This window comes from Balaenoptera ricei, chromosome 2 (genome assembly GCF_028023285.1).
Source record: "Balaenoptera ricei isolate mBalRic1 chromosome 2, mBalRic1.hap2, whole genome shotgun sequence".
NCBI lineage: Eukaryota > Metazoa > Chordata > Mammalia > Artiodactyla > Balaenopteridae > Balaenoptera > Balaenoptera ricei.
This window is the reverse complement of record NC_082640.1, coordinates 94638793-94655371: the sequence shown is the minus strand read 5'-3', so window position 1 is coordinate 94655371 and position 16579 is coordinate 94638793. Positions and strand designations below refer to the sequence as shown.

At 35.5% G+C, this 16579-nt stretch overlaps 1 protein-coding gene across 1 annotated transcript in view; it reads right to left on the bottom strand.

The window, feature by feature from the left end:
* Positions 1-16579, bottom strand: part of TRPM7 (transient receptor potential cation channel subfamily M member 7) — a 111906-nt gene that overhangs the window by 78507 nt on the left and 16820 nt on the right. The window contains exons 2-5 of the mRNA XM_059913310.1: positions 8538-8617; positions 4363-4401; positions 2414-2612; positions 287-500 (exon numbers count right to left, since the gene is read on the bottom strand). Coding sequence (XP_059769293.1) covers positions 287-500; positions 2414-2612; positions 4363-4401; positions 8538-8617 — 532 coding nt within the window. The remainder of the gene's footprint in view (positions 1-286; positions 501-2413; positions 2613-4362; positions 4402-8537; positions 8618-16579) is intronic.

Below are 16579 nucleotides of genomic sequence, written 5' to 3'. Positions count from 1 at the left end.
CCGGATTCGATCTCTGGTCCGGGAACTAAGATCCCACAAGCCGCACGGCATGGCCAGAAATAAATAAATAAATAAAGTCTTAATAAAAAAAAGTGAATGATAAAGCGTATTATTCTTTTAAAAGAATAAATGAAAACCAAATACTTTTTCAGTTAGCATTTATACTTAGGAACTGTAGATTATTTAACAGAAAAATTGAATATATTTATATTGTGTTGACTTTTCAAATATCTAATTGATATTATGAAGAATTTACAAGCACACCAAATAAAATTGGTATAATTACCTGTGTTTACTCCTCCTGTTAAAATCCAGGCTCCGGTTGTAACTGCAGCTTTAATAAGACCCTTTCCAAGCAACTGTTTGATTCGTGGGTGAAGCTCAAATTTCTGCATGCCACCGTGTACAGAGATAACAAGTTTGGGTAATTCCATTTGCCATTCTTTAAGCAGAAGTTGTAGAATGACTTCAGGTTTGGTATCATATGATAGCCTCACATACTAATAAAAAAGATTTTAAAACAATAATTAATAATTGAATATTCATAGGTTTCAAAATGCAACATTATATGACTTAAGAAAAATTTTGTTTGGATCAGATTATTATAAAATAGATTTCATAGGCTACTTGCAATATATTTACACTTCTAGGAATAAGCAATAGCAAACGATTTTAAAGTTGGAAAATCATGCCGTAAGAGCTGTAGAAGCAGTGGCACTGTAATTTTTAAACTAAGATGTAAATTTGTTACTCTTTCTGTTTATATAAACTTAATTACCATTCATCTGATTTACAAATTTATCCACAGTACTCATTGCCTTGTTTAACTATGAGTATGCATTGAGTGAGAAGTGTTAAGGATAGGTATGATGATGGGAAAAGGGAAAATAAGAGAAGAATGGTGAAAACATGGAGACTTCTACAACTCTTGCAACTAGGAGAGGCAAATATTGAATTATCTGTTTGAAAGTTTGATCAATGATCTAATCCATTGATCAGAATTGTGACTATGCAGTAAATTACCACAGATTTTTTAATACAGATGATTGTTTCCTTCACTGGAAGTAACTGTGGATTTGACTCACAAATTACTGAAAATAATAAATTTTGCTCAGTATTTCAAGGTGTTCAGATGGAATCACCACTTTAATTTTTGAAAAATCATTCTATAAGAAAATAAGCTATCATATCTGAGGAGTAAGTTCCTCTGGTTTGAAAGATTAAAAAAATGATCTTTCTGGTAAGTGACATCACAAAATTTACTTGCTATGACTACTGTGATTCATTTTCTTTATCTAAAGCACCTATGACTTAGCTCATAAGAAATCTAAAATATTCAGATGTTAGAAGAAAAACACTTTTAATCATCTCTAATAAAGGTTCTTTGCAAAACAACATATTGCCAATTCCTTTACAAATAGAGATCAAACACCAAGGAAAATTATCCCAAAATATCAGAATTATATAAAACTGAGAAGACTCCAGAATCCCTTAAGAATGATTTGTAATGAGATTTGTTCTGTACTAATAAGTCTTTCTGCATTAGTTCTGTTTAACTCATTATTATACTTGGGTACATTAAGTAGTGTTTGGAAAACAATCTAAAGTTAATATTTTTAAAAAAAAGATTATGTTAGTAATAAAGGAGGAATTCCATTTCCAACAATGATGGACTAGGCTGTTTTCGACTAACTGCCCCTGGGAACTAGAGAAACTAGAAACTAGATAAATAACACCTGTTGTTAAGCTATCAGTGAGCTACCAAAGCAGTGACAACTTGTGGGATCAGCATCCAAGAGAATAGAAAAAATGGAGAGACACGCCCAGCATTTGGCACTGCTTATCAAGTCAAGGCAGGGAGGGAGGCAGGTGGAACAATCTACAGGGTAATATGTTGATATGTCTAAATGAATAATAATTATGATTTGGAGGTTTAAAATACACGAAGAAATAAAATTCATGCCAACAAGAGCACATTAGTCATGAGGGAAAAAAAATGTAGTCACAAGTATTCTAAAGTTTCTTGCATTGTCCAGGAAGTGGTAAAAGTACTAATTTATATTAGTAACAAGTTATAAATGCATTTTATAGTATTTATTATACGATAAATCTAAAGAATAGAAAAAGAATGTATAAATAAGATGCTTTAAGAAGGAAAACTTAATAAAAAAATACTTAATCCAAAAGACCAAACAAAAACAAAGAAAAAGTGAGATAGTAGACTAAACTAAAAAAAAAGGTTCAATTCAACAAGATATAACAATTCTATATTCATATATGTACCTATATAAAGAACTTCAAAATACATAAGGAAATGATTGAAACTAATTTTCTGACACAATATTATTGTCAGGTAATAAATGTACATTATTAGGTAATAAGGTAAATGAAGAAACTCAAATACATGACATACCTTAGCTCTGTAGGAATGAGAACCCCCTTGAAAATTTATGACTCCATAAGCATCAGTTGGGCTCTGTTCTGTATGTTTTTCCACAGACCACTCTTCTAATGTCTGATTAAAATGGTCACCCAATTTCACATCTGAGTATTTCATGGCAAGACTTGCAGTAAAACAAGCATGTTGCTTGACCAAGCGACCACAAAAACACCTAAAGGAAAAAAGTAATAAAATTTTAAAAAGACCTTCTAAAAAATTAGTCAATGAAAAACCATACAAAAATAAATGAACTCATAAAGAGTATGAAAATTAATCTTTTTGATTTTAGGATATCAGTAAATTAATACCTTCACCATAGAATTAAAATAGTATAAATACATTAATATTTCATGATACAGTCTTCTAAATTTAGTTTGGGGCATCTACTTCCTACTGGATGGGCAAAACAGCATTGGAGACTGCAGAAAATAAGTGTTAGTGAACCTGAAGACAGATCAATACAAACGATCTAATTTAATAAATGGGAAAAATTATTTTAATTAAATAAAAATGAAACAGGGCCTCAGTGACTTGTGGAAAATATCAAGCAATCTAATATATGTATAACTGAAGTCCCTGAGGGAAGAGAGATAGAGAATGGGGCAGAGAAGTATTTTAGGAAACAATGGCTGAAAACTTATAAATTTGGTGAAAAATATGAACTTGCAGATATTTATGCAAGAAGTACAAAAAGAACCATTCTTAGGCACATCATAGACCTGCTGTTGAAATCCAGAATTACAGGAAAAAAAGAAATCCTTAAAATAGCCAGAGGAAAAAAAGACCCATTACACACAGGAGAGCAACTACACTAACGACAGCTGACTTCTCACTAGAAACCAACAGCTAGAAGACAATATAATGGTATCTTCAAAGCACTAGAATGAGAAAACTGTCAACTCAGAATTCCACATTCAGTGAAAATATCCTTTAAAAATGAGAGTAAAATAAATATATTTTCAGATAAACCAAGCTGAGAAAATTCCTCTCCAGTATATCTGCATTATACCAAATGCTAAAGGAAGCTCTTCAGCCTGAGTGGAAAGATACCAGACAGAAAACTTCCCATCTAGAGGAACAAATGAATAGGACTGGAGATGGTAAAACAACTCGATATATCTAAATGAACGTATTCTATGCACTTCTGTTCCTAGCCCACCAACAAGAGACCTTCTCAACTTCCTCTTGTCTTCTTTCATCACAGCTTAAAAGAACAACATTACTCTTTAATTAGCTGCCCAAGTAAGAAATTTAGGTACCATCCTCAAATCTTCCCTTTCTCCATACATCCACCAAATCCTATTGAATTTATCTGATTAATCCCTTCAAATATGCCTACTTCTCCTTCATCACCATAGCCAGTATCTTAATTCAGGCTCTCATTTTTTGCCAGAATTACTCCAAAAGTTTCTATTTTTTTCTCCCAATCCAATCTCCTAAAAATACCAACTGCTTTTATTGAGGGGAAAAAAAAAAACCAAACTAAGCATGTTAGTTCCCTATATAATATCCTTTTAACATGAAATCAAAACTGTGTGGCATAGTACACAAAGAGCTTAAATGATCCGGCCCTACTTATTTCTCCAGACTCAGATCTCTCCAATATCCATCTTACATTCTACAGCCTGCAGTTTCCTGACAGAACCATCATCTCTTTCACTGCCAGGCCTTCCCACATCCTGTTCTCTCTGCCTAAAATCCCTTTCCCTCAATCTTTACCTGACTAATTCACATTCAGCTTTAGAACTCTGCTCAGATACCTTCACTTGAGTTTCAAGCAGCTTTGCCTGATCCTTCACCTCCGAAGTCTGAGTAAAGTAACCCTTAAACATAATGGCCTGTGAATTTATCCCAATGTATTGATTTTTTTCATACATTAGTTTTATTTTTCAAAATTTGTGCAATGGAGTTATGAAAATTACCTGACAAGTTGTTGACAAATTTGACATCCTGGAAGGCATCTATAAAACAAGGTAAATCTATTACTTAAAGGGAAAACATTTTTTTAGTTTAAACTATATAAAATCCATTAAAAAGTACAAAACAAAGGAAAATTATGTATTTAGTTTAATTTTTCAGTAGATAGCACAAGTCATTTATACCTTAATTTACATGTTCAAATAACTACTTTTAAAAACTAACACGGTTTTCATATTTTAAATATAATTAGTTGTGACTTAAAACCCAGAAACCATAAGAGAAAAGACTGACAGATTTAACTACATAAAATATACAACATTTTTATGTGGCAAAAATATGTCACATAAAGTCTAAAGGTAAACTGAGAAAAAATATTTGCAGACAAAATGTTAGTTTTCCTAATATATAAGAGCTTCATTGAATCAATATAAAATAGGAAAATATATGAACAGATAATTCACAGTAAAAACAAACATGAAAAGGTATTCGATTAGAAAAAAAATTTTTTTAATCCTTTAAGACAATATCTTGGTGAGAATATAGAGGAAAGTAGCCTCGTATCTGCTGGGAGGAGTATAAATTGATAAACTCTCTATGGAGGGCAATTTGGCAATACTTATCAAAATGAAAAATGCAGACTCTTTCTCTAAGTATAAAGTACTAAGAGTGAAGGTTAAAAAATATCTACAGCATATGGGTAAAATGATTCATTTATAAGGTTATTCACTACAGAATTTTTTTTCATTCATTCATTCGTTTGTTTATTTATTTATTTATTTATTGTGGTGAAGGTAAGTGCAGCATTTATTGTAAGGTGCCAAACAAGGAGTCAGGGACAGCTAATGCTGAAAAACCCCAACAGAATTTTTTCTTCTAACACCAAAAAAACAGAATAGCTAAAATGTCCTAAGGGAATACTAAAATTATGATTCAGATATATAATTAAAAAGGATGCAACAATTAAGAACAAAGTGGTTATTGCCAAGATAACAAACACAATGAGATAAACAGTATGTATTTAAAAGGGAAGAGGGAGGAATAATATACATCTGCTTGGTCAGGCAAAGAGTATATCTATTTCTAAAAGGTATCCCAAGGAATAGGTAATACCAGTTTCCTTTAGGGAGGGGAACTTATAGTTAAGGCAGTGGTAAAAACGAGGCTTTCACTTATAACTTTTGGTACCTTGTAAATCAATGATTAACCTATTCATATTAAATTAATTTTAAAATCCAATTAGTGTAGGAAAAAATGACCAGCTAATGGTGTTTGTAAATTAGGTCTCATATGGATGGCTACAGGCAAGGGTATTTAATAACAGCTTGAGATTTCTTTAACACCTAATGAGGACTTGTATTATTTCTACTGTAAAGTAAAATTAACAAAATTACAAGAAATAAGCTCCTTAATGATAATACAATCTATTTTTTTTTCAATCTATTTTTTAATAAAGCAAAACCATAATTTTCTCTCAATGAAAGAACAACACAGTCTTATTTAGAACTGGCAGATCTAAATTCTAATCCAATCTTTATGAATTATTAGCCACGTGACCTGGGAAATGTCACTTATGCTCTCTGGTTAAGAAATGTGATCTTATCTTGTAACAAAACCTATCTTTAATAATTAGTAAGAAATACAAATAAATCATAGAATAATGATTGGAAGAGACATTAAGGTTATCTATTTTAATGATCTAAAAAGACATTTACAGAAATTACCAAAAATTGGGGGAATATTAAAGAATATTAAAAATGTTTTCTCAACAGTAATCAAATAAATGCAAATTTAATACATATACTATTTTCTACTCATCACTTTTTCTTGAAGATGATGGATCATATTACTCTAGTCAATATTCAGGCATTCTCATCACTACTGGTGATAATGTGTATTCTTTACTCTTTCGGAAAGTTTTTTGGCATTACACATACTAAGCGGGAATAAAACTTTAAACACAAAAAAGTTTTATCCACTAAGATCTCCATTGTGACCTAATTTTAATTTATAATGCTAAAAACTAAAATAACTCAAACGCCCAAGAGTAGGATAGGTATATGAATTGTGATACATACACTAACAGAATATTAACTACCGTTCTTATAAAATATCTATACCATGAAAAAATGTAATTACTATAACATTTTGTTAAAAAGCAGATTCAAAGTTTTACATATAGACTGAATTTAGCAATATTTTAAAACTAAAGCTATGCACTGAGAAAAGATTAAAAATAGGTGCAATAAATGTTATTAATAATGACTGTCTTCATGTTTTGAAACTCTGAATATTGAGCCTACTTTCTTTTTTTAATGATAGAGTAACTTTTTTTATTAAATAAATAAATAAATAAATAAATTTATTTATTTTTGGCTGCTCTGGGTCTTCGCTGCTGTGCGCGGATTTTCTCTAGTTGCAGTGAGCGGGGGCTACTCTTCGTTGCGGTGCGTGGGCTTCTCATTGCGGTGGCTTCTCTTGTTGCGGAGCACGGTCTCTAGGCGCACGGGCTTCAGTAGCTGTGGCTCGCAGGCTCTACAGTGCAGGCTCAGTAGTTGGGGCACACGGGCTTAGTTGCTCCGCGGCATGTGGCATCTTCCCGGACCAGGGATCAAACCCGTGTCCCCTGCATGGGCAAGTGGATTCTTAACCACTGCGCCACCAGGGAAGTCCCTGAGCCTACTTTCTGCATCTCAAAAGTTTCCAAAAGTTATCATGCACATTCCTCTTATAATGGAAATCTGTTTAAGTGAGAGATATATTCAAAATAGGTATTTTTTGCTGTTAAATAAAAGATAAATGTTGAATTCAAACAGCAGGTTTATGTAATGTAACAAACAAAAGGTTTAGAAATTCTATTCAACAAATATTTACCGAAAAGTCACTATGGACAATAATGGTGACAGGTGCTATAATTTAAAATACATCAGTTAATAAAAGATTACCTACTTGGCTGTATTTTCATAAGGACCATATAGCAAATGGAAGTAAAAGTTGCAGAGAAGATAACTACACAGAAAACAAGGTTTAATAGGAGACAGGAAAGGTAAGAAAACTAAAAATCCTTGTAAATGCCTTTTTCAATTAATTTTTCCTAAGTGCCTGTGAAAAGAGGTGCTCTGTAGGCCAGAAAATAACTATATTTTTGATTTACCCTTTTAAGCTTCTTGCTCTTTTTAGGTCTCAAGAAAAAGAAAAAAATTAGGAAAAATGTTTCTTCAATAAATACCTCAACAGGTCTTTTTCTTGAATTCTAACTACTGTCCTTTACTTAAAATTTTTCCTATTATCAAAGCCATTTTAAAGACCAAAAGACAATCAGAGATGCCAACAGAATCTCTGGTGATAGGTTTTCCAATAAGTGCTCATTATAGCTATATTTTGGCAAACAAAAACAGCAACTATTAGGTTCATACTGGTTTCTTCAGCATAAACCATAGTGTTGGGTACTCAGTAGATGCCCATTAAACCAATACACAAACTTTTTTAAGTTCTCAGTATCAGTGAATCAATTAAAAAAGAGAGCCTTAACTGTCTTTGTAATACACTAGTATGATATGGGGGAGATTAGGGATGGAGCAACACTTTGAAGAAGAGGTTTTATGTTGTGAAATGTCATTAAGAACTCCAGAATACTGATATTTTGCTAATGATAGCTCCTTCTCCTAATCCTAAAAGAATAATTAACAGTAAACACAAAAGTTAACAGTAACTACAAATAATAATCTAAATTTTTAATATATAAATAGCAATATAACTTCATCTAAATTTCTAGAAGAGGGACTTCCTTGGTGGTCCAGTGGTAAAGAATCCGCATTCCAATGCGGGTTCAATCCCTGGTCGGGGAACTAAGATTCCCACGTGCCGCGGGGCAACTAAGCCCATGCACAACAAGAGAGTCCGCGCACCACAACTACAGAGCCCATGCACCCTGGAGCCCTCGTGCCACAACTAGAGACAAAAATCCCACACACCGCAACTAAAGAGAAGCCCAAGTGTCGCAACAAAGAGACCGTGCTCCGTAATGAAAGATCCTGCATGCCTCAACGATGATCCTGTGTGCCGCAATTAAGACCCAAAGTAGCCAAAAATATAAGGTAGGTAGGTAGGTAAATAAATAAATAAATAAATTTACTTATTTATTTCTAGAAGAACCCAGAAGAAAGAGAAGTATGCTTACCTGTGAGGGTCTTTTGAACTTGGTATAATGTATACACATTCCCTCTTGGTCAAAGTGCTTTCTATCCAGGATTTCTGGGACTAAAACAGAAAGTTTAAAAAAGATGGTTTATAAATTAACCAACAAATATTACAAGGAAAAATTTAATGATAAATACATGAAAATAATTAAATTTTTAATTCACTAAATATTTACTATATACAACATGTTTACTGATGACAGCACACCTAAAATATTAGAATCATTCCATTTAAGTCCAGTGAAATTGAGACTACTAAATCAACAGTACTATGCAGATACTGTGGCTTCAAATAACCAGAGAGGAGGGAAATCGAGTTTCAGCCAAAAACCTCAAGAGGGGCTGGTATGATCCTGGGAAGTGGATCATTTTAAGGCCAATTAAAAGTGACTGTTAGATTCAACTAAAAATAAAATAAAACCTAGTAATAGCTATACTCTGTTTCTAAGACAAATACCTAAAGCATAGGGCATGGAATGGCTAATGGTACAGGGATAGAAAGAGATATCAAGCAAATTCTAATCAAAAGAATGACAATACTAAAAAAAATAGATGCTAAACATCAATAGGGATAGTACAGGTTATTTATTACATGATTTCAAATATCTGATTCACCAGACTACAACAATCTTAAATATGAATCACCAAATAAAGTAGTCTCAAGATGCATAAAGCAAAAACATCAATACGGAGAATAAGACAAATCTAGGATGACAGTGGAAGATTAACACATTTCCGTCAATTACTGTAAACCTGAAATAATTTCAAATTTAAAAGTTTTTTTTAAATTACTTTTTATACCACCACTTAAGCTTCTGCCTGGATCCCTAGACTCTGTATCCTGCTATTGGTGATTGATTAAAAAGGGATGAGGTGGACTTCCCTGGTGGCCCAGTGGTTAAGAATCCACCTGCCAATGCAGGGGACAGGGGTTCGAGCCCTGGTCTGGGAAGATCCCACATACCGCGGAGCACATAAGCCCGTGCACCACAACTTCTGAGCCTGCACTCTAGAGCTTGCATGCCACAACTACTGAAGTCCACGCACCTAGAGCCCATGCTCTGCAACAAGAGAAGCCACCGCAATGAGAAGCCCGTGCACAGCAACAGAGTAGCCCCTGCTCACTGCAACTAGAGAAAGCCCGCACGCAGCAATGAAGACCCAAGGCAGTCAAAAATAAAATAAAATAAAATAAATAAATAAATTTATTTTTTTTAAAAAGGGATGAGGCATCACATACTGAGATAGGTGAAACTCCATAAATTCGGACTGAGTAGACTGAAGATCTTGAGCTTCAACCTCCACATAATATATATATTAGACATATAGATAAATATTAGATATCTAATATATCTATAGATATTAGATATATATTAAATATAGATATTAGCACGCTCTCTCTCTCTCAAAATCTCTCCCCCCCCATCACCCTCTCTCTTACCAGTACAGTACAAAACAGAAGAGCCTGTATTCCAAAAAGAAACCTCTAGGGAATTCCCTGGCGGTCCACTGGTTAGGATTCTGTGCTTCCACTGCAGGGGGGCATGGGTTCGATCCCTGGTTGGGGAACTAAGATCCTGCAAGCCACCACCTTCTTTTTCTAACTAAAGTCTGGTAGTATTCCTTTGAAGAATCTGCTTCCCTACATACTCCTCAGGGGGGGAAAAAAAAAAAAGGAATCTCTCCAGCTTTACTGTACTAGGAATACACCTAGCAAACCCAACCCTGATTCAATCCAATTCCCCACCTATTCCATAACTGCCTATATTAATATGACTACAGAAAAAAACAAACAAAACAACACCCTCTGGTTTGACTTTAAAACCATGACCACAAACCTCAAATGTCCCTTAATGATGCCCAACAGTCACACCATATTTCCCTGGTCCATTTTCTCATTCTTCTGTATGATTTCACACCATCTCCTCCTCTCCTCAAACCTCCAACCCTCCTTCACCATTCTTACTCTCAACTGATGACCTACTTCCCATTTCACTCAGAAAATTGAGCAGCAAGAAGAGAACTTCTACAAATTTCTACCACATCTGTCCACCAATGAGTATCTATACCCACACATTCTGCCTTCCTTCCTGTGACTGACTGTGTTCCTATTTAAGTCTAATCACTCCTCTCGTGCTCTAGACCCCATACCCTTACTAACTCTCCACCAGTTCTCCCTGATTTTTTTCCCCTTCTTTATTAACTTATTCCTATCAGCACGCAACATGCTATTATTCTGCCCATTTTAAACACAACAAACTTTGCATGACTCCACTTGCTCCTCAAGCTAACACATAATGTTTCTGCTTCCATCTACAGTAAAGATCACTGGAAAAAGTGTTTCCCTCTTTTCTTCTCCTCCTACACTTTCTAAAACCCACTCCAGTCAGACTTTCAAGGCAAGCACTCTCCTGAAATAAGTTTCAACAAGATCACCGATGATTTTCTCTAAATCCAAAGGTCAACTTTCAGGACTCACCTTCATTGATATATCAGCAGCATTTAACAAAATCAATCATTCTCATCTTCTTAAAACATTTTCATCAGTTAGTTTGATTTTCTTCCCTTCACTGGCCACTCCATTTATATCCTTGCTGACTTCTCCTCTTCTCCTCAATCTTTAGACTTCTTTTTTCCAATTATATTCACTCAGACTTTGGACTTCTTTTTTCCGGTTATATTCACTCAGACTTTGGACTTTTTTCCAGTTATATTCACTCTTCTAGTGCTCGCATCCACTTGCCATCAATACACTGGATGACTCTCTAATTTGCATTTCCATGTCAGATTTTTCTCTGAACTCCATGCTCACATATCCAACTGCCTACTTAACAGTTTCATTTTGATGTCTAACAGGCATCTCAAATGTAATATGGCCAAAACTGAGCTCATCTTTCACCCAAATACTATTTCTCATAAAGTCTTCCCCAGCTCAGTAAATGGTAACTCTATTCTTCCAGTTGTAGTCTTTCTTTTCTTTTAAAAGCAAAAATCTTTTTTTTTTTTTTTTTGGCTGCGTGGCATGCAGGATCTTAGTTCCCCAACCAGGGACTGAACCTGTGCCCCCTGCAGTGGAAGTGTGGAGTCTTAACCATTGGACCGCCAGGGAAGTCCCTTAAGGCAAAAATTTTAATGTCATCCTTGATTTCCTCTTTTTATGTACTTCATATATAATCCCATGGCAAAACCTGTCAGCTTGCCTTCAAAACATATCCAATATCCAACCACTTCTCACACCTCCACTGCTACTATTCTGGCCCAAGCCATCATCACCTCTTGCCTGGCTTACTGCAGAAACCACTCATGCCACCCTTGCCAAAAGAAATAAAATAATCTTTTAAAAAATTTTTATTTTATTTATTTATTTTTGCCCATGCCACACAGCATGTGGGATCTTAGTTCCCCGACCAGGGATCGAACCCATGGCCCCTGCAATGGAAGTGCAGTCTTAACCACTGGACCACCAGGGAAGTCCCTAAAGTAATCCTTTTAAAATATGTCATTATGTCACTTCTCTGCTCAAAACTCTCCAATATTTTCACATTTTACTCAAAGAAGTTTTATAAAAGCCAAAGTCCTTACAATAATCTTTAAGGTCCTAGTGCTCTGCATCTCTGCATCCTGCCTCATTACTTTCATTCTATCACCTCCTTCAAGTCTTTGAGCAAATGTCACCTTCTCAGTGAGACTTACACTATTTAGGAATGCAATCTCCATCACCCCCTACTCCCTTATGCACCAGTAGAGCAATGGAACCATCCCCAGGATCACATTTAGAGCATTCTCCTGAGAACCAAAAGATCTGGCCATGTCAGTTAGACTGCTGGTATATTATTGCTATCCTGGCCCCTTCTCCCACTCCACAACCATAGTACACTGAAGGTAGGCAGAGCATCTGGACCTGAAGACATTTATTCATGTGACTTCTGCTTGTAACTTGAAAAAAATATCATTTGGTAGGCTTCTCTGACACATGATAACGTGAGGTTGAATTTCTACCAAAACCAACTTAACCTACTGCTTTAAACTCATGAAATTTTCATTATGCTCCTATTATTAAAAATGCAGGGTTTAGGGGTAGCACTAAAATTATACTGTGATTTATCATTTAAAGGGTTGCTTCTCTCTTCTAGAAAAAATTGGAACTGGTTTGGGAGGGATAAAACAGATTAGTGGTTGTACTTGCTGCTATATTTTTACTGGTTGTTAAAGCAAGACAAAGATTTGTTTGGAATTTCTCCCTGTGAGCTTATTTGCAAACGAATGGCAATGACCGCAGCTCAGTCCCATGCTATGGTAATGAAGTCCACCAAAATCAGATTCTAGAACTAGACATTTAACATATGCAAATAACCTACTAAAATAATGGCAATATACATGCATGAGAAGCACTCAGATTACTCTGGTATGAATTACATATATATGTTTTTAACTAAATCATTTGCAGTTCATGAGCATACGCCTAAAGCCTAAAATATGAATGAAAGATGGGCAAAAAGTGAACACAACATGAACAAATTTATTAATTAACAGTGGACCTTTCTAAGGAGTTCTGTCAAAAGACAACTACTTGACAAAAGAGGAAAACGTCTCAGGGAGAACTTGGAAATATATGGGCATAGATAAATGCTATAAAATGCAAACTTGTACAATTCACATCTTCTTTTTTTTGTTTTTTTTAACCTCGTCTTTTTCTTGATAGGAAAACTAGAAAGAATAGAGTAGACTTAAACAACACTGTCAGTCAATTTCACCTGATGGAACTTATAAAATACTCCACCCAAAATACCATATACTGATTTAGGACTTATTTGCAAATAAGATAAAGGACTCAGAAAACTCAACATTAAAAAAAAAAATCCAATTCACAAATGGGCAAAAGACATGGAGAGACATTTCACCAAAGAGAATATGCTTATTTTACCAAATAAGCATAAGAAAAGGTGCTCAACTTCACTGGTTATTAGGGAAATGCAAATTTAAAACTACAATGCAATACCACTTCACAACCACTAGAAGGGCTTTAATCAAAGGCTGACAATACCAAGTGTTGGCACGGATGTATAAACTGGAAGCTCATACTTTACTAGTCGGAATGCAGAATGGCATAAATACTTACAAAGGAAAAGTTTGGTTGTTTATTGAAGTGTTAAACATAAACTTACATATGACTCCAAGATTCCATTCTTAACTATCTTCCCCCAAAAAATGAAAACATGTCCACACAAAGACTTGTATTTGAATGTTCTAGAAACATTATTCATAATAACCAATGAAGTGATATATCCATACAATGATATATACTACTTAGCAATAAAGACAGACAAACTAAAGATAACATGCAACACTGCTGGACCTCAAAAACATTATGGTAATGGGAAAAGCCAGATATAAGATATTATGTTATCATTTACATGAAATTTCTAGAAAGGCAAAACCATAGAAACAGTAAGTTTAGTAATTGCCTGGGGCTGAGAGTGAGAGCAGGGATAAACTGCAAACAAGTACAAGGGAACTTTGTGAGGTGTCTAAAACTGGATTGTGGTGGTTATAAAACTAAGTTAATTTATTAAAAACCATCAAATGGGGAACTCCGTGGCAGTCCAATGGTTAGGACTCTGTGTTTTCACTGCCGAGAGCCTGGGTTCAATCCCTGGTTGGGGAACTGAGATCCCACGAGTTGCACAGCGTGGCCAAAAACAAACAAACAAAACAAAAAAAACCCACCAAATGTGTATACTTACAAACGGCAAATTTTATAGTATGTGCATTATTCCAAAACTAAGCCGTTTAAAAGGCAGGGGAGAGTTACAAGACATGTAAAACAAAATGAGAAGATCAAACGTAAGTTTAATCAGAGTTCCGGAAAGAGAAAAGACAAAGTATGGGCAGAGACTTAGACATGAAAGTTACAAGACTGTCCAAAGTCACACAGCTAGTAATTTACCCTGACTCCAAAGCCTCTACTAGCTTTTTTTTTAAGCTTTTTAAGAGAAATTTAAGGTAAGCATTTCAAAATCATTTGATGATATGCTTTAAATAAGCACCTTTCTTACATCTTTTTTGAAACCAATGAGTAGAAGTACATTAATTACTTTCAAAAGTGGAATTCCTATGTAATCATTATGTATATAATTTTCTGAACATGGATTAAAATAAAAAGAACAGAGGGCTAACATACCTCTCCTAAAAGGTATTGTTAATTGCTAACTACTGCTAACCAGTATTAGCTTTTCCCCTTTTCTTTCTCCACTTCCACTCCTCAGCAACAGTCTACCTGAAGCAACTCTAATTATAGCTATTTAAACCCAAGTGGCGATAGGGATGGAAGAATTATATCAATAGATTTCAAAATGACTGTTCTACAGCAACGAACTAATGCCCCAGTTAAGTCTAAAGGCTGGCTTGCAACTTTGGATAGTTATTAATTGAAATACTCATAAAAGTGAATTACAGGTATATATACTTTTCATACCTTATACCTTCCTATTAAATGTAAATATAAATATTTTCATTGACATTTTAATTTACATATGGAAGAAAAATGAATCCCAAGTAGCATTTAACATAAGGAATCATCAGAGCTCTCTTCAGGAAAATTAATCAGGGAGATAAGTAAAAGTAAGCTAGAGCCACCAGTCTTTTGGGGAGGGGCAATGGGAGCCTGGACTAGTAAAGGAATGGATACAACAGATAATTTCCAAATCCTTTATAATTTAACATGATGCCTTACAAAAAAATAAACACTACAGATCAATTATTAATATAGTCCTGGTTTCTCATCCTTTCTTCAAATTCACCTCTGCAATTATCTTTCCAACAACAGACAACTCATCAGCGCCCAAAGGAACACCCCTCCCCTTAAACTGATGCTTCCTTCAATTTCCCCGCTTCTTAGAGAAGTATGGCTATACTCTAAATGGGCAATCAGTAAATTTTTTCTATTAAGAGCCAGATGGTAAATATTTTAGGCTTTGTGAACCACATACTGTCTCCATCACATATTCTTTGTTTTGTTTTTACACCACTAAAAAATATAAGAACCATTCTCAGCTCAACGCCATACAGAACAGGCCTTGGCCAGACTTGGCATACATAACCTAGTTTGCCAACTCACGCTCTAAATCACACAAAACCTTCCCACAAAAAATCTCACCATTCCACTGAGTCAATTCAATCTAACAAGTATGTGCCAAGCCCTTCAGATTCTTCCCCTACACTGTTTCTTGGATATTACTAATGTCCCTTCTACCAGCCCTACAATCCCAAAAGATCCTTGTATTAAGAATTGCTTCCTAGAGGAGGAACCAAGATGGCGGAGTAGAAGGACATGCTCTCACTCCCTCTTGCGAGAACATCAAAATCACAACTAGCTGCTGGACAATCATCGACAGGAAGACACTGGAACTCACCAAACAAAATACCCACATCCAAAGACAAAGGAGAAGCCACAATAAGACGGTAGGAGGGGTGCAATCACAGTAAAATCAAATGCCATAACTGGTGGGTGGGTGACTCACAGACTGGTAAACACTTATACCACAGAAGTCCACCCACTGGACTGAAGGTTCTGAGCCCCACGTCAGGCTGCCCAACCTGGGGGTCTGGCAACGGGAGGAAGAAATCCTAGAGAATCAGACTTTGAGGCCTAGGGGGAACTGATTGTAGGACTTTGACAGGACTGCAGGAAACAGAGACCCCACTCTTGGAGGGCACACACAAAGTAGTGGGTGCATCGGGACCCAGGGGAAGGAGCAGTGACCCCGGGGAAGACTGAACCAGACCTACCTGCTAGTATTGGAGGGTCTCCTGCAGAGGCAGGGGTGGCTCTGTTTCACCATGGGGACAAGGACACTGGCAGCAGAAGTTCTGGGAAGTACTCCTTGGTGTGAGCCCTCCCAGAGTCTGTCATCAGCCCCACCAAAGAGCCCAGGTAGGCTCCAAGGTTGGGTTGCCTCAGGCCAAACAACCAACAGGGAGGGAACCCAGCCCCACCCATCAACAGTCAAGTGGATTAAAGTTT